The following is an 18294-nucleotide window of genomic DNA, read 5'->3' as shown; positions in this document are numbered from 1 at the left end:
AATTCTTAGTGGGATTTCTCTCAAGTTGAATAGATAAAATATATATTTGTTTCTTCCCCCTTTTTATTATGTTGTTATAAATCTTAGCAACTGTGTTCTTTTGTATGCTGATGTTTGCGTAACAAGTTTACACATTACTGCATTAACATTAAATAACTTAGAACATTGAGAATAGGGGGGAAAATCAATCAATGTCACTATTTAGCATTGCCACACGCGCACGGAAAAAGTACACAAAGCAAATTTAACAAGAATTCATTATTGTACTTCGAAGCTATATATATATTAAAAACTTTCCCTGAAAATCACAATGGAAAAACAAACCATTAATATTACAGACCTAAAGAATTGAGTCAATTCCTGGTACTATATATAGACAAATCCAGTTTTCCTGCGATACATAGAAACAGTTCCATTGTTTTCCTACAGAGCAATTTTCTGCTTACAAATACAGCCAGCTGATCTAGGAACCATGTTCAGGGCCGAAAATTCATTTTAAGAAACCCTCATCAACAAAATATTACGTTGAAATATTATATTATAATATAATATTGAAAAGAAGGACTAAAAGATTCAGGCGAAAACTCTGTAAGTATTATTATGGGTAATTGAGGGGGGGGAACCCTCTTAAACCCTCAACTGGCCCTTTCCTATTCAAGATTCATGAAATCTCCACTCCGGCTTTTTCACTGCCTATCTCCCTTGCTGACCTAAACAAAAAAAATCGAATTTTATCTTATTTTTTTTCCCTTTCCTTGGACTCTTAAGATTCCAAAAATAAGATAAAATACGATTTTTCTCTAAGGTTTAGAGGGATTACTGGGTCGGAACTCTAAGCCAGACGGAACCCTATTCCTACGGTCAAGGTTTCCGGAGGGAACTTAAAGGCAACCGGATCACCTATCGCATCCATTGCTTCGGGGCGTCCGACCTCGCGCCGTCGCTGATTGGCTGTTGGCCCCATAGCTCCGCCCGGCCTCTGGTTTGAAACGGTGCGTCTTGATTGGACGCAGCGGAGAAAAGGGGCGGAGAGAAGCTGTCCTTCCCACTTCCGGGTATGTGATAATGGTGATGGGGCTTGCAAGGTAGTTGGTATGAAACCGGAAAGGAGGGGGTGAGTTGGTGGGGGAGGAATTTAGGGGGGGGGGTCACAATTTTATAAATATGGAGAGCTGGTTATTTAAATCCGGGAATATGGGAAGAGCTGGAGGTGCTTTCCCCACTCTTGCATGTTTGGACATGTTGGGCATTGGATTGCAGTGCCCATCATCCACAGCCAGTGTAATAGCTGGATGGGGGGGTGGTTTTCTTTGGGGGGGGGGTTGTTTCATATTTAGCAAGAAAAATAAATTCAGAAGAAGGGTTGATGGAAGAGGGGTAGAGTTGCTTTCTCCACTTTTGCGTGTTTGGACATTGGATTGCAGTGCCCATCATCCACAGCCAGTGTAATAGTTGGATAGGGGGTGTTTTTATTTGGGGGTGGGTGGATGTTTCAGATTTAGCAAGAAAAATAAATCTAGAAAGAGGGTAGATGGAAGATGGGTAGAGTTACTTTCCTGACTCTTCCATGTTGGGCATTGGATTGCAGTCCCCATCATCCACAGCCAGTGTAATAGTTGGATAGAGGTTTTTTTTTCCTTTGGGGGGGGGTTCTTTCATATTTAGCAAGAAAAATAAATCCCGAAGGAGGGTTGATGGAAGAGGGGTAGAGTTGCTTTCCCGACTGTTCCATGTTGGGCATTGGATTGCAGTGCCCATCATCCACAGCCAATGTAATAGCTGGATAGAGAGTGTTTTTCTTTGGGAGTGGGTGGGTGTTTCCTATTTAGCAAGAAAAATAAATCTAGAAAGTGGGTAGGTGGAAGAGAGGTAGAATCGTTTTCCCAGCTCTTCCATTTTGGGCATTGGATTGCAGTGCCCATCATCCACAGCAAATGTAATAGCTGGCCATGATAGACATTCTCGTCCAAAACAGGTAGAGGGTGCTGGTTGCAGAGGGGGTGGATGGAAAGGATGGGGTGACAGGTTGAGGCCATGGCTGGATCGGTGGGGATGGGAATTGTCGTCCAATGGTTATGGAAGGCAATGGATGGAAACCATGTTAGGGTGATGGGTAATGGAAATCCTCCATACATGGATGGGGAGGGAGTTTAGAACAATGCTTCTCAATCTCAGTAACTTTTGGGGTTGCTTGTGAAGTCATTTCTGACCCATCATAGCCCCATGGCCTTCTTGTCCTCTGCCATCCTCTGGAGTCCATTCAAGCTCATGCTGACTGCTTCAGTGACTCCATCCAGCCACCTCCTTCTCTGCCGTCCCCTTCTTCTTTTGCTCTCCATCGTTCCCAGCATGAGGCTCTTCTCCAGGGAGTTCTTCCTTCTCAGCAACTTTAATTCAGTTCACTTGTTTCAATTCCCAGAATTCCCCAGCCAACAACTGAAGTCCAGACTTCTTAAAGCTGTCTATGTTGAGAATCTCTGGGTTGGAAGGTGAGACTGGGAGTTGATCTTATGGCAGTTGACATCTGTCAGTCTAACTTACCTTGTAGGATCATGATTGGGGTATTCATGTATCTAATTTGTTAATTAATAGTTACTAGTTGTTGTAAGTCTCTGACTGTCTTCACCATGGACGATGAAATAGCTGCATTTTAGCTTTGAGTGTTTGTCCACAAAGTTATTGGGATTAATTTGGGACAGTGTCTCTCAACCATGACGATGGGTGGACTTCAACTCCCAGAATTCCCATAGTGGTCTGGGGAATTCTGGGAGTTGAAGTCCACCCAACTGCGAGCTCTTACGGTGAGAAAAGATGGTTTGGGAAATCCAGAACATTTGCCATCTTGAGTCAGCCTTAATTATGTTTGCCTCAAAGCCAAACTGGAATCTCAGCATTTTTGTAATATTAACATAGCAGGCTTGTAGCTAGATTCAGTTTTTTTCTCTCTTCTTCTTCTTCTTGGAATTAAGAACCATACAATTAAACTTCTCAAGACAATGTAATCGTGCTATTTTAATCCGAGACGATGTCGAAAAAAGATCGAGCTGGCTGAGAGATTCTCTCGTGTTCTAATTGCTGTTGGGTTGGGATCCTTAACAAGTCAACTCTTGTTGCCTCCTGATCTGAAACTCTTGAGCAATTTAATTTGGTTCCATCACTTCCAGCAAGTTCAAAAATATGTCCGTAATACCGGCAATTGAATGGGATGTATGGAAAATGGGCACAGGCAATTATGCCTATGTGCCTTACGTGCAAAGTGAAAAAATGGAAGACGGAGTGATTTCTTCCCTGCTTGATTAACCATCCGTTGGGAAGTTTCCTTCATCCAACACAAGATGGAATAGATTGCTCCTAATTCAGAATTTACAACCTCCATTTGTGGTTTGTAAAAGCTCTTGGGCCTTATTGGCAAGGAACGGGAGGAAGGAAGTATTTGTTGTGGCCCACGCCAGTGGCCAGCAGAGCTGGCAGCAGATTCGGACAGTGAGGAGGTTGGGGAGGAAGATGGGCCAGTCCTGAAGTCTGGGGAAGGCTAGCAACAGCAATAGCAGTTAGACTTATATACCGCTTCATAGGGCTTTCAGCCCTCTCTAAGCGGTTTACAGAGTCAGCATATCGCCCCCAACAATCCGGGTCCTCATTTTACCCACCTCGGAAGGATGGAAGGCTGAGTCAACCTTGAGCCGGTGAGATTTGAACAGCCGAACTGCAGAACTGCAGTCAGCTGAAGTAGCCTGCAGTGCTGCATTTAACCACTGCGCCACCTCGGCTCTGATGAGGGTTCTGTGTCGGAGGCAGAGAGGGGGCCAGGACCGTCTGACAGTTATCAGCTACCTTCAGAGTCAGACATCAGTGAGGCAGAAGAACAGCTGGAGCCTGTTCCCAGTGTGTGCATGCACCGAGTTGCCAGATGAAGGAAGGGAGCAGCTAAAGAACAGGGGTCGACTTGGGAATAAGACCACAGGTGGAGGATGAATGGCCCCTCCCAAAGGAAATAAAAGAGGAGCAAAAGAGGAGTGGAAGCACTATAAAGCGGCATATAAGTGTAAGTGCTAAGAAGGAAGGAAAGAAGGAAAGAAAGAGGGAAGGAAGGAAAGGGCCATAGTGGCACAATGGTTAGAATGCTGTATTGCAGAGGGACTCTGTAGTGCAGGAGTTCGATCCCGACTGGCTCAAGACTAACTCAGCCTTCCATCCTTCCGAGGTGGGTCAAATAAGGACCCAGATCGTTGGGGGCAAGAGCCTGACTCCCTAAACTGCCTAGAGAGAGCTGTAAAGCCCGATGAAGCGGTATATAAGTCTAACCGCTATTGCAGCTCATGGCAGTAATTAAGTTAGTAACAGCTGTAGCAACTGAGGCAAGAAAGGTCGTAAAACGGGGACAAAATGAACTGTCCGGCTCAGCAAAGAAATTTTGGGCCGCTCAACTGTGGTTGTAAGTTGAGGACTACCTATAGACAATGGTTTTTTTAAAAAAGTCATTTCAAAGAGCTTTTTTGGATTTCTGCTGCAATTCTCGTGTCCCTGACGTTACCTGAACAATCTCCCTGTAAAGATTCACTGTTAGAACTTTGTCTCAGGTGAGAAGATCGGAAATGGTTTACTTGGCCCCGAGTTTAGTTGGAGCAAACTACCTTCCAGATCCGGGCAGTCCCAACTACAGTAAGGTGTGTTCTCTGACTCTGGATCCAGTCTTTTGTCTCAGGTGGACGCAACAGAAGGCAAGGTGCTCTTGGCATTTTGTCGAGTTACGATTTGCTTGGCGTGTGTGTTTGTGTGTCTGTGGTTTTCGCCCCCTGTTTGAACCGGAGCTTGCTTGATAACAACTTTGTTTAACGACCGGCATTCCACTTTGCTGAAGAAGCTAAGCGAGTTGTGCAAATGAAATAAAAGGAATGCGCGGGGCGTCACGAAGCTCACCCCGATGACGGTGCTCTGATCCGGGCTTCCTTAACAAGCATGAAGCAGAGTCTTGGTCCCTGCAAAAAAACCTCTTCTGTTGACACGACTGTGAATTCTGTGAGTCAGCAAGGCTTTCGGAGGAACGTTTATCCACACGAACCTTATCTCCTTTGGAGAGCTGCCACATAACTAGTTTCCAAATAGCAGGGCAAGGCAACACTTGGCCCAGAGTCTCTTATAGTCACAAACAGAACTTTCCACTCTTGAAACGACCGAAGGAACGAATTGTTTCCTGCAAAAGCCCCCTCCCCATTCGCTCCTCTTTTGTTTCCTACAGGAGGGGCCAATCGCCTCCAAGGTGTGGCTTTACTCCCAAGTCGCCCCTGCTTTCTTAGTCGTTCTTGTCTTCTGGCAGCTCTGCGCATGCGCACACTGGGAACAGGCTCCAGCTGTTCTTCTGCCTCACTGCTGTCTAGCTCCCTCTCTGCTTCCGACGCAGAGCCTTCGTCTGAGCTTCCCTCAGCCCCCAGGACTGGCCCATGTTCCTCCCCAACCTCCTCACTGTTCGACTCCGCTGCCAGCTCTATTGGCCATCCATGGGCCACAACAGACATCTAGGTTTGAAATCTTAAATTTTACACTAATCATCACTTGAACATGCTGGCTGGGGAATTCTGGGAATTGAAGTCCACCTGTCTTGAAGTTGAACACGGTTGGGAAATCTCTTGACTCAAAACGACTTAGCGATCAATCTATTTCACGTGCCTTTTCTTTTCTTTTTTTCTTCTTCCCCTCATTCCTTTCTGCCCCTCCAGGAGAAATCAAAAGCTCATGGATTTCACCACGGGGATCCTTCTTCCGCTGTTTTTCGGTGGCGCAGGGATCTTCGCTATCTTGCAATTGGTCAGAAGATTCCAGGCAAGGGCCTATCTGAAAGATGCAATAGTGGTGATCACCGGGGCCACTTCGGGATTGGGGAAAGGTAAGAGTTTTCTCCTGAAATTCAATCTGGCGAAGAAGAGGGACGTATCTCCTGCCTTCCCCATAGTTAGATCTGCACTGCAGACTAAACCAGGAGGCGCTTGGCTCGTTTCTAGTTTAGCAAGTCCGTGACCCGTCAAAACCGCGGAGGACAAAATCGCGCTCGACGAAAGCGCGCATGTGACGTCATCACAGCGTGACGAAAAAAATTAAAAATTGAAATAAAATTACAATTAAAGCAAGCCGATTCACATAAAGGTAAGGGTTAGGTTTAGGGTTAGGGTTAGGTTAAGGGTTAGGGTTAGGTTTAGAGCGTTAGGGTTACGTTTAGCGTTAAGGGTTAGCGTTAGGTTTAGCGTTACGTTAACGGTTAGGTTTAGGGTTAGATTTAGGGTTAGGTTAAGGGTTAGGTTTAGGGTTAGGTTTGGGGGGGTTAGGGTAAGGTTTTAGCTTTATTTTTACATTTTTCGATCACTGCGCGATGTTTTCGTCTCGCTGTGATGACGTCAAATGCGCGCTTTCGTCGAGCGCGATTTTGTCCTCCGCGATTTTGTGGTGGAACCTAGCAAGTCGAGTCAACCCAGCCATTGGTGGCTTAACTAACAAACCACGAGAGAGCAAACTATGGCTTAGCACAGGATGGGAACCTAGTGTCCACTCCTAAAGCATTTGCATGTCTGTTATCGAGTTGCCATGGTGAGGAAAGGGGGGGGGAGAGCGCATTCCACGTGTACCTTCGGCCTAGAGCCGGATCTCGGATTACTACACCGGGATAGTGAGGGGCGCACTTCGTTGGAGAATGTGATTTATGACACAGACTGAGGGGAGGGGGAAAACAGGGGCAACGTTCAGCCATAACTTAAGTGAGGTCAGATCCGACCGCAATGGGGTATTGCCGAAATGGTGTTTCCTAATAAATGACTGGATTTCTTTTGAAACTTGGCTCGAGGCTCATGAATTAATTAGGGCATCTTTCAGAAACCTGGCATCTAGTGCGTGCGTTGCATTGAGAGCAAAAATCCAAGATAATTGGGAAAGAGCTGGCTTCAGGTAGCTGGGGGAGGGGGGGATGTTTTGCATTCTTTATTTGTGATAGGGAACATGATTTTTTTTAAAAATCTTGCAATAGGGTTTAAAAAAAAACTCTTTGCCGCACGTAGCTGTCATCCTTCTTTTAAAAAGTGTACAGAATTTTTTTTTCCCCCTCTGGGAGACCGAGGCTAAAATTAGGTCATTATTTCCCCAGGATATTTACCTTCTTAAATACCTACCTAAAGCATGGCAATGTACACTTTCGCCTTCATAAAATACCTTTTTATTCTTGTCAAGAAAGAAGTGCTATCGCTCCAGTTAGCAGGACTGAAACGACTGAATTAATTTAAGAACTTACTGCGACGGTGTCTGGTTTGCCAATTGCACAGTGGCAGATAGATAGGGCTGCGCTCCAGAGGGTCAACGTCATTGCCCAGAGGATGGAAGAGCTTTGGAAGAGGCTTTAAACCTCCCGCTGCCTTAAGAAAGTTCAAAACGTTCTTAAAGATCCATCTCATCCTGGGCACCGTTGTTTTTTTTTTTAACTATTACCATCTGGCAGACGGTACAGGATAATAAAACCAAGGACAAATAGCTGAAAAACAGCTTCTATCCCAGAGCAGAAACTATATTGAATTCTATTGCATAGTGCAATATTAATGCAATATCGGGTTTTCAGTTCAGTTGTATAGAATGTGAAGGAATGTGTGTTTTTGTTTTATTTTTTATCATTATAATGTACACTGAAGGTGGCATTTAATTTCGTTACACGAGGTGCAATGACAATAAAGTAAACTAACGAACTAAAAAGAGGATTGGGGAGGGGCAGGTGGGCTGCTGTGGGATCCATCCAGAAAAACCTTTCAAAACTGGGTGTGGCAGTCCTCGGCTTACGATTACAATTGAGCCCCCAAATTTCTGTAGAAAACCGGTCGTGGGTCACATTTTTTCAGTGCGGCTCTAACATTCAGCGGTCACTGAACAAACTGTTGTAAGTCGAGGGCTACCTGTAGTCCACCACCTCTAAAGGGCATCAGGTTGGATGGGCATCTCGGGCTTACAATCAAACAGATTTCTTTCTTTCTTTCTTTCTCTTTCTTTCTTTCTTTCTCTCTGTGTCTCTGTTTCTCTCTCTTTGTCTCTCTCTCTGTTTCTCTCTCTCTCTGTGTTTCTCTCTCTCTCTCTTTGTCTCTCTCTGTTTCTCTCTTTGTCTGTTTCTCTCTCTTTTTCTCTGTCTGTTTCTTTCTCTCTTTTTCTGTTTCTCTCTCTCTTTCTCTGTCTGTTTCTCTCTCTCTGTCTCTGTTTCTCTCTCTCCCCCTTTGTCTCTCTCTCTTTCTCTCTCTGTCTGTTTCTCTCTGTCTCTGTTTCTCTCTCTCTGTCTCTGTTTCTCTCTTTGTCTCTCTCTGTTTCTCTTTCTCTCTTTGTCTGTCTCTGTTTCTCTCTGTCTGTTTCTCTCTCTCTTTTTCTCTGTCTGTTTCTCTCTCTCTCTCTCTCTCTCTCTCTCTCTCTCTCTCTCTCTTTGTCTGTCTCTGTTTCTCTCTCTCTCTCTTTCCTCTCTCTCTCTCTCCCACACACACACTTTGTCTTCTTGCTTTCTTCCTGGCCAGAATGCGCCAAAGCTTTCCACGCGGCGGGATCCCAATTGGTGCTGTGCGGCCGAAGTCGAGAGAGGCTTCAGGATGTTCTCCAGGAATTATCTGCTGCCGCTGCCGCCCTCAAAAACGTGAGTAGTTATTTATCCTCTCAATTGAGACATTGATGTTACAAATTAGGCAAAACAAGGACATAAAAGGATTGAAGGAATACAAAGTGCAGGCCTTTGCAGACGATCTAGCATTTATCATAGAGGAACGCCTAGAAACTCGACTAAAACTATTACAAGACTCGGTAAAGTGGCAGGGCTTAAAATAAATAAAGAGAAAACTAAAATATTAACTAAGAATTTAACTAAAAGAGCAGCAGTGATTCACTTAACAACCGTGGCAAGACAGGCTGTAAAATGGGGCAAAACTCACTTCACAAATGAGTTTAGCATTTAGCAACCGAGTTTGGCATTTGCTAAACTCATTTAGCAACAGAAATTTTGGTGCTCGTTGTAGTCATAAGCCGAGGAGTACCTAAACCCTATCAGGTGAGGCTGCAAATGCTGCAGCTGAAAAGATTTGGGTGCAAAAAGTTGTGAGTTTTTAATTCCCTTTCCCCCCCAATTTTCACAGGACCACAAACATCACATTGTGGTTTTTGATCTCTCGGATATCAAAACGGTCGTGAATGCCGCGAAGGAGATTTTAAGCTGCGTGGATCATGTGGATATTTTAATTAACAACGCCGGGATCAGCTACCGGGGCACCATAGCAGAGACCGTGATAGAGGTGGACCGGAAAGTGATGGAAACCAATTATTTTGGTCCTGTCGCTTTGACAAAAGGTGAGGCTCACGACATCGGTTTCCACTTCCAGGTGAGAAAAGACCAAAAAGAAAATATAAAAAAAAACCCAGATCCGAGCAATGTAGCAAAATCATGAATTAAATAAATAACGGGAAGAATAGAATAGAGAGAGTGCAGTTTAGCCCTGGATTAACAACCATTGTTTCGGGACACTTGGCAACGGGAATGCATTTGTGATGGATGCAACCGTCATTTTTGTCTTTATAGCAACAGCACTTAGATTTATATACCGCTTTACGGTGCTTTACAGTCCTCTCTAAGCAGTTTATAGATTCAGCATATCGCCCCCAGTAATTTGGGTCCTCGTTTTACTGATCTTGGAGGGGTGGAAGACTGAGTCAAATTTGAGCCAGTCGGAAACAAACTACCGGTAGCCGGCAGTCAGCAGAAATATCCTGCAGTACTGCATTGTAAGGGAGGGAGGGAGATGAGGGAGGAAGAAGGAAGGAAGGAAGGAAGGAAGGAAGGAGGGAAAGGAGGAAGGAAGGAAGGAGAAAAGGGAGGGAAAAAGGGGAAAAAAGGAAAGTAAGAAGCAATAGCAATAGCCCTTAGACTTATATACCGCTTTATGGTGCTTTACAGTCCCCTGTAAGCAGTTTATAGATTCAGCATATCACCCCCAGTAATTTGGGTCCTCGTTTTACTGATCTTGGAGGGGTGGAAGACTGAGTCAATTTTGAGCCAGTCGGAATCAAACTACCGGTAGCCAGCAGTCAGCAGAAATATCCTCCAATACTGCATTGTAAGGAAGGGAGGGAGAGGAGGGAGGAAGGAAGGAAGGAAGAAAAGGAGGAAGGAAGGAAGGAAGGAGAAAAGGGAGGGAAAAAGGGGAAAAAAGGAAAGTAAGAAGCAATAGCAATAGCCCTTAGACTTATATACCGCTTTACGGTGCTTTACAGTCCTCTCTAAGCAGTTTATAGATTCAGCATATCGCCCCCAGTAATTTGGGTCCTTGTTTTACCGATCTTGGAGGGGTGGAAGACTGAGTCAACTTTGAGCCAGTCGGAATCAAACTACCGGTAGCCGGCAGTCAGCAAAAATATCCTCCAATACTGCATTGTAAGGAAGGGAGGGAGAGGAGGGAGGGAGGGAGGGAGGAAGGAAGGGAGAGGAGGGAGGGAGGAAGGAAGGGAGGAAGGAAGGAAGGAGAAAAGGGAGGGAGAAAGGGGAAAAAAGGAAAGTAAGAAGCAATAGCAATAGCCCTTAGACTTATATACTGCTTTACAGTGCTTTACGGTCCTCTCTAAGCAGTTTATAGATTCAGCATATCGCCCCCAGTAATTTGGGTCCTCATTTACTGATCTTGGAGGGGTGGAAGACTGAGTCAATTTTGAGCCAGTCGGAATCAAACTACCGGTAGCTAGCAGTCAGCAGAAATATCCTGCAGTACTGCATTGTAAGGAGGGACGGAGGAAGGGGAGAGGAGAGAGGAAGGAAGGAAGGAGAAAAAGGAGAGAGAAGGGGGGAAAAAAGTAAATAGCAATAGCCCTTAGACTTATATACCGCTTTACGGTGCTTTACAGTCCTCTCTAAGCAGTTTATGGATTCAGCATATCGCCCCCAGTAATTTGGGTCCTCGTTTTACTGATCTTGAAGGGGTGGAAGACTGAGTCAACCTTGAGCCAGTCGGAATCAAACTACCGGTAGCCGGCAGTCAGCAGAAATATCCTCCAATACTGCATTGTAAGGGAGGGAGGGAGGGAGGAAGGAAGGAGAAAAGGGAGGGAGAAAGGGGAAAAAAGTAAAGTAAGAAGCAATAGCAATAGCCCTTAGACTTATATACTGCTTTACAGTGCTTTACAGTCCTCTCTAAGGAGTTTATAGATTCAGCATATCGCCCCCAGTAATTTGGGTCCTCGTTTTACTGATCTTGGAGGGGTGGAAGACTGAGTCAACTTTGAGCCAGTCAGAATCAAACTACCGGGAGCAGTACTGCATTCTAAGGGAGGAAGGGGAGAGGAGGGAGGGAGGGAGGAGAAAAGGGAGGGAGAAGGGGAAAAAAGGAAAGGAAGGTTAAGACGCAATAGCCCTTAGACTTATAGACCGCTTCACAGTGCTCCTAGCGGTTGTTGCCCCCAACAATCTGAGTCCTCATTTTACCAAGGACGGAAGGCTGAGTCAGCCTTGAGGGGGTCAGGATCGAACCTCTGGCGCTGTGGGAATGCAGAGTCACCGCACTTCCAACCACTGCGCCACCGTGGCTCATATTTATATTTGCATTCATGGATTTCTGACGGTTTATCACAGCCTGCTTCCAACCAACGAAGTCGGTGAGGGGAAGCTGGCTTCCCTTACCGACCGTGGGATTCACTCCAACCTCCGTGCGCAAAAGTGGGTAGAATCGGGAGACTCAAAGTCTGCAATTCGCAATTTAATGAGTTTATATGCCGCCCAATCCGGGAGGACTCTGGGCGGCTTACAAATACGAAATGAAATAAAATAACACATAGGGGAAAGAATACAAACAGTTTAAAAAACACAACATACATTTGGTTTAATTGGGGGTTGCACCTGATTTAAAAAATCAGCAACCCCAGGCCTGTCGGAACAGCCAGGTTTTGGTGGCTTTTGGGAAGGCCACGAGGGTGGGAAGGGTCCGGATCTCTGCTGGTGGCTTGTTCCACAGAGCCGGAGCAGCTACAGAGAAGGCTCTCGCCCGAGGGGTCGCCAGCCAGCATTGTCTGGCCGACGGCACCCGGAGGAGGCCTAGCCTGTGGGTTCTTATCGGAGGTGTGTAGCAGGAGACGGTCTCTCAGATATCCAGGTCCAATGCCAAGTAGGGCTTTAAAGGTAATCACCAGCACTTTGTAGCGCGTCCGGAGACCAATAGGGAGCCAGTGCAGCTCGCGGAGGATAGGTGTAACATGGGTATACCGAGGTCCAGCCATGGAAACGCCGCTCCCGACGGTGGCTATAACTCGAGGACTACCTGCAGTTATTATGGTCATGTTGGAAGGTTTTAATCTCACCCTCTCCCCTCCCTCTTCCCTCCCAGCCCTCCTGCCCGCCATGATGAAGAGGAGGAAAGGCCACATCGTAACCATCAGCAGCGTGCAGGGCAAAATCAGCATTCCTTTCCGCTCGGCGTGTAAGTCCCGCTTTCCTCTGCGGCACCTGGCTGTGGTTTTGTGTTCGCTTTTCAGCTGCGTTTTTAAACCTGTGACAGGGACGTGGTGGCTTAGCGGCTAAGACACCGAGCTTGTCAATCAGAAAAGGTCAGCAGTTCAGGGGGTTCGAACTGATTGACCACATGTGGGCTTGTCCGGCCCACAGGTGGTCAGTCAGAAATTAGGAATTATTATTATTATTTCCCCAAAATAAGACCAACCTGGAATATAAGCCCTAGCATGATTTGTTTCAGGATGCTCGTAATATAAACCCTACCCCAAAAATAAACCCCAGTTAATATTGTCGGCCAGATGGACACATTTAGTACCGTATTCCCCCCAAAATAAGACCTAACTGGAAAATAAGACCTACCTATTAATTTTTGGAGCAAAAATTAATATAAGACCTGGTCTTATTTTCGGGGATACACGGGTAAGTGTACACCATGCACAGCATGGATCAGAATTCAGCCTATTGGTTTGGTGATACGGTGACTAAGACACTTAGCTTGTCGATCCGAAAGGTCGGCAGTTCAGCGGTTCGAATCCCCAATGCTGCGTAATGGAGGGAGCTCCCATGACTTGTCCCAGCTTCTGCCAACCTAGCAGTTCGAAAGCAGGTAAAAAAAACGCAAGTAGAAAAATAGGAACCACCTTTGGTGGGAAGGGAACAGCGTTCCGTGCGCCTTCAGCGTTGAGTCATGCCAGCCACATGACCACGGAGACGTCTTCGGACAGCGCTGGCTCTTCGGCTTTGAAACGGAGATGAGCACCGCCCCCTAGAGTCGGGAATGACTAGCACCTTATCGGTTTGGTCCTTCACAACAGTCCCAGTTTCTCATGTAGCCCCCTTTGGGAAAATGAATTGCCCACTTGTAGGTTGGTGATCTTCCTATCTCCTTCACCCTCTTCAGATGCGGCCTCCAAGCACGCAACTCAAGCCTTTTTTGACTGTTTGCGAGCCGAAGTGGCGCGATTCAACATCGAAGTGACGGTTGTGTGTCCTGGGTACATCCAGACCAACCTTTCGCTCAACGCCGTCACATCAGACGGATCCCAGTATGGAGGTGAGGACCGGTTCTCCTCCTTTCTGCCAACTGTCAATCAAGGAGGCTGTTTGTGTAGTCATATATCCAGATCTCTCAAGATCAGCAATTACCGTATTTTTCTGAGTATAAGACGCACTTTCCCCTCCACTAAGAGCATGGAAATGTTGGCAGGTCTTATACACCGATTACAGCCATTTTTGGCCTCCTGAAGCCCCACCCCTGCATCCTATTTTTGTGAAAAATGGGGGGCATTTTTGCCTCCCCCCACCTCCCAGAAGCACTCTGCAGGCTTCATCAGGGCCAGGGGGGTGGGAGGAGGGAAAAATGCCCCCATTTCAGTGAAAAATGGGGGCGTTTTTGTCTTCCCCCACCTCCCAGAAGCACTCTGCAGGCTTCATCAGGGCTGGGCGGGGAGGAGAGAAAAATGCCCCCATTTCGGTGAAAAATGGGGGCGTTTTTGCCTTCCCCCAGCCTTGATGAAGCCTGCAAAGTTTCTCCTGGGGGGGGCAGGGAGGACAAAAACTTTTGTTTCTTACTTACCCCTTTGAAATCTTGGTGCATCTTATACACCGGTGCGTCTTATAGTCCGAAAAATATGGTAGGCTGTAAAAAAAAAATCCACCGAACCGTAGAGACATACGGTGTTGAGATGCTGTGAAGGGCTTACGGTAGGGGAGTTTGTCCCCTCAGCTGTTAGGGGCGAGCTGGTCGGCCCATCTGGAATTCGGCAGAGATGTTAACGGCTGCTCCTCAGAATGGCAGTACGAAAAGGGCATTTAACAGCCTCCCACTGAAAAGAGCCATTGAGCTACCCAAGACTAATTGTACAGAATGCAGCTGAGGTCTCCCTGAGCCCTGGGCATTGCTGGCGAAGCAGATGAGGTTGGAGGCTGCTGTCTTGCTTTGCAGAACAGCTGCTGCCTTTATAATGAAAGCAATAAAAATTACAATGAGCAGGGAATTTGGAGGGCTGAAGACTTATTCATGAGCCCTAGCCTTCTAGCAGGTTGGGGTTGTTATGTTGAGGGTTAGCTAGAGATTCTCAGTCCTCCAGGTCATGGTTGTCCCAAAGGTGCTTTTTCAGGAGGCAACTGGACTGTTTTTTTCCCCGAAGACGTCTCGCTTCTCATCCAAGAAGCTTCTTCAGCTCTGACTTGGATGGTGAGGAATGGAAGGATTTATGTCTCTTGCAGAGAGCTGGTCATTTGCATGCTTTTAGAGGGCCGTTGAAGCACTTGGAGGTTTATCTGCATCTTCAGGGTCACCTGAGTGGTGCAAATGGTTCCTGTAGTCTGCAATTTTTCCCCCTCTGGAAATCCATTCCTCCTCCCACCCCATTCCAAGGGTCTTCATCCCAAATTGTATAGCTAAAAGACTCTAGAGATTCTCCGTCCTCCGGGAAAAACAATGAGAATCCCTGTAGACTTTTAGCTACACCTCCCAAGTGGCCTCAGTGACCCTCTAAAACAGTGGTTCCCAGACTTGGCAACTTTAAGACTTGTGGACTTCAACTCCCAGAATTCTCCAGCCAGCTCTGCTGGCTGGAGAATTCTGGGAGTTGAAATCCACAAGTCTTAAAGTTGCCAAGTTTGGGAACCACTGCTCTAAAAGGATGCAAATGACCAGTTCTGTCTGCAAGGAATATAAACCCTTCCATTCCCCGCCATCCCAAGTCAGAGCAGAAGAAGCTTCTTGGATGAGAAGCGAAACGTCCTCTAAGAAAAACACAAGAAAGTCCAAATTGCCTCTTGAAAAAGCACCTCTGAGAACACCTAAACCCAAAAGAGTGGATACTGGGGAACGGAAGGATTTATACTCCCTGCAGACAAAGCTGGTGATTTGTGTCCTTTTTAGAGGGTCGTTGAGGCCACTTGGAGGTTTACCTGTATTCTCAGGGTCACCCGAGTGGCACCAATGGTTCCCATGGTCTGCAGTTTTTCTGGAAATCCTGTTCACGCTCCTAACATTCGAAGAGTGTGCATCCCAAGGTGCAGAGCTAAAAGTCTGTAGAGATTTTCAGTCCTCCAGGTCATGGTTGTCCCAAAGGTGATTTTTCAGGAGGCAACTGAAAACTTGTGTTTTTGCCGTGACCCGTCAAAACCGCGGTCCACAAAAGCGCGCTCGACGAAAGCGCGCATTTGACGTCATCACAGCGCGACGAAAAAAATTAAAAATTGAAATAAAAATAAAATTAAAGCAAGCCGATTCACATAAAGGTAAGGGTTAGGTTTAGGGTTAGGGTTAGGTTGAGGGTTAGGGTTAGGTTTAGAGCGTTAGGGTTACGTTTAGCGTTAGGTTAAGGGTTAGCGTTAGGTTTAGCGTTAGGTTAAGGGTTAGGTTTAGGGTTAGATTTAGGGTTAGGTTAAGGGTTAGCTTTAGGGTTAGGTTTGGGGGGGTTAGGGTAAGGTTTTCGCTTTATTTTTACATTTATCGATCACAGCGCGATGTTTTCGTCGCGCTGTGATGACGTCACATACGCGCTTTCGTCGAGCGCGCTTTTGTCTACCGCGGTTTTGTGGTGGAACCATTTTTGCCTGAAGATGTTTCGCTTCTCATCCAAGAAGCTTCTTCAGCTCTGACTGGGTAGTGGGGAATGGAAGGATTTATGCTTCTTGCAGACAGCTGGTCATTTGCATCCTTTTAGAGGGTCGTTGAAGCACTTGGAGGTTTATCTGTGTCTTCAGGGTCACCTGAGTGGTGCAAATCCTGTAGTCTGCAATTTTTTCCCCTCTGGAAATCCATTCCTCCTCCCACACCGTTCCAAGGATGTTCATCCCAAGTTGTATAGCTAAAAGACTGTAGAGATTCTCCGTCCTCCGGGAAAAACAATGAGAATCTCTACAGACTTTTAGCTACACCTCCAAGTGGCCTGAAGGACCCTCTAAAAGGATGCAAATGACCAGCTCTGCTTGCAAGGAATATAAACCCTTCCATTCCCCACCATCCCAAGTCAGAACTGAAGAAGCTTCTCGGATGAGAAGCAAAACATCCTCAAAGGGGAAAAAAAATGAAATTTGAAATTGAAATTTAATAAATTTGTATGCCGCCCAATCCCGTAGGACTCTGGGTGGCTTACAGAGACAAGATAAAAAAGTTAAAAATCAGGAATAAAAAGATGCAGTTATTAAAAATAACACACCATCCATTCTGTCTAGATGGGGCTGGGCATTGTTCAAGGTTCAAGGTTCATTTTATTTATATGCCGCCCTATTCCCAGGGGGACTCAGGGCGGCGCACAAACCCAAGGAGGGGAAGGGAAACACACGAACTACAACAAAAAGTACAGGGAATTTAAAACAACCAACAGCCACACGATTCGAGAGGGGAAGGGAACTCATCGACCCCAGGCCTGCCGGAACAGCCAGGTTTTAGTGGCTTTTCGGAAGGCCGAGAGAGTGGGAAGGCTCCGGATCTCTACGGGTAGATCGTTCCACAAGGCCGGAGCAGCTACAGAGAAGGCCCTCCCCTGAGGGGCCGCCAGCCAGCATTGTCTGGCCAACGGCACTCGGAGAAGGCCCAACCTGTGAGATCTTATTGGTCGTTGGGAGGTATGTGGCAGGAGGCGGTCTCTTAGATATCCAGGTCCCAAGCCATGTAGGGCTTTAAAAGTAACGACTAGCACCTTGAAGCGCGTTCGGAGACCAATAGGGAGCCAGTGCAGCTCGCGGAGGATGGGTGTATCTAGGTACACGCGATATCGCTCGCGCGGCTGCATTCTGGACCAACTGTAGTCTCCGAACACTCTTCAGGGGCAGCCCCATGTAGAGCGCATTACAGTAATCAAGCCTTGAGGTGACGAGGGCATGAGTGACCAAGAGTTTTTTTTTTGAGTGACCAAAAAAAACAAGGATGTCCACTTCCCTCCTGAAAAAAAGCACCTTTGGGTCGAGAACTCACCGTCTTTGCGATTGCTCATCCGTGGTAGTGAGGAAGCTTCTCTCCGCTCCTTAAAAAAACGCTCTCTCGCTTTCAATTCGATGCAGTGATGGACAAGACCATCAGTGAAGGCAAGGCAGCCGCGGATGTGGCTCGGGTGGTCCTCAACGCCGTGGGGGAGAAGCGAAAGGAAGTCTTGGTGACCGGTGTCCTGCCCGCGCTGGCGCTCTACCTCCGACCGCTCTGCCCCTCCCTCTTCTTCATCCTCATGGCCAGGAGAGCCGGCAAGGAGAAGAAAGAGAAGGACTCCTAGCCCGCCCGCCCGCCCCCCATAGACTTCGCCACATCAAAAGTGTGGACCGAAGCTGCTAGGCCTTGTATCTTACACCGGTGGAGAACAGCAAGAGCTCAACGTTTCGTCCTTCACTGCGCTAAGAGGCGAATTTTTGTCTGGGGAAAGGAAGCATTCGCCCACAGAAAGCTTTCAGGGTCCTGTGAAGCATTTTCTGTATATACTGTATTTTGCGGACTTTAAGACGCACTGGAGTATAAGATGCACCGGAGTATAAGACGCACCATGATTTTGAAGAGGTAAATTTTTAAAAAAAAGGTTTTTGCACTCTGCAGGCCTCCCAAACCTTCTGCACGCCTTGTTTTTTGCAAAAAAAAAAAAAAAAAAAGCCATGGAGAGCTTTGGGAGGCTCGTAGAGTACTCCTGGGGGCTGCGGGAGCCAAAAACTGCCCGCTTTTTGCCTTCCCCAGCCTCCAGGAACATTTTGCAAGCCTCCCAAACGCTCTGCACATCCATTTTTGCAAAGGGGGAGGGGTTTCGGGAGGCCAAAAATGCTGTATTCAGTGTATAAGATGCACTCAGATTTTCACCCTTTTTTTTTTTTTG

General features: G+C 46.7%; 1 protein-coding gene across 7 annotated transcripts; it reads left to right on the top strand.

The window, feature by feature from the left end:
• The first annotated feature begins 1035 nt into the window (after positions 1 to 1035).
• Positions 1036 to 17943, top strand: DHRS7B (dehydrogenase/reductase 7B). Of its 7 annotated transcripts, none has more exons than XM_032231384.1 (8): positions 1052 to 1114; positions 2420 to 2489; positions 5718 to 5884; positions 8523 to 8638; positions 9132 to 9342; positions 12360 to 12452; positions 13386 to 13538; positions 17504 to 17943. In XM_032231384.1, exons 3-8 carry the CDS (start codon positions 5734 to 5736, stop codon positions 17707 to 17709), a joined length of 930 nt encoding a protein of 309 aa, XP_032087275.1. In that variant the 5' UTR covers positions 1052 to 1114; positions 2420 to 2489; positions 5718 to 5733; the 3' UTR covers positions 17710 to 17943. The 7 variants fall into 7 exon arrangements, with proteins under 7 accessions (XP_032087279.1, XP_032087276.1, XP_032087275.1 ...); XM_032231386.1 differs by having other exon boundaries at positions 1070 to 1085; XM_032231388.1 differs by lacking the exon at positions 2420 to 2489 and having other exon boundaries at positions 1036 to 1055.
• Positions 17944 to 18294: the final 351 nt, after the last annotated feature.

The sequence above is a fragment of the Thamnophis elegans genome, chromosome 14 (genome assembly GCF_009769535.1).
Source record: "Thamnophis elegans isolate rThaEle1 chromosome 14, rThaEle1.pri, whole genome shotgun sequence".
In the NCBI taxonomy this organism is placed as follows: Eukaryota; Metazoa; Chordata; class Lepidosauria; order Squamata; family Colubridae; genus Thamnophis; species Thamnophis elegans.
Note: the sequence above shows the minus strand (reverse complement) of the source record. Positions and strands in the feature narration are given on the sequence as shown.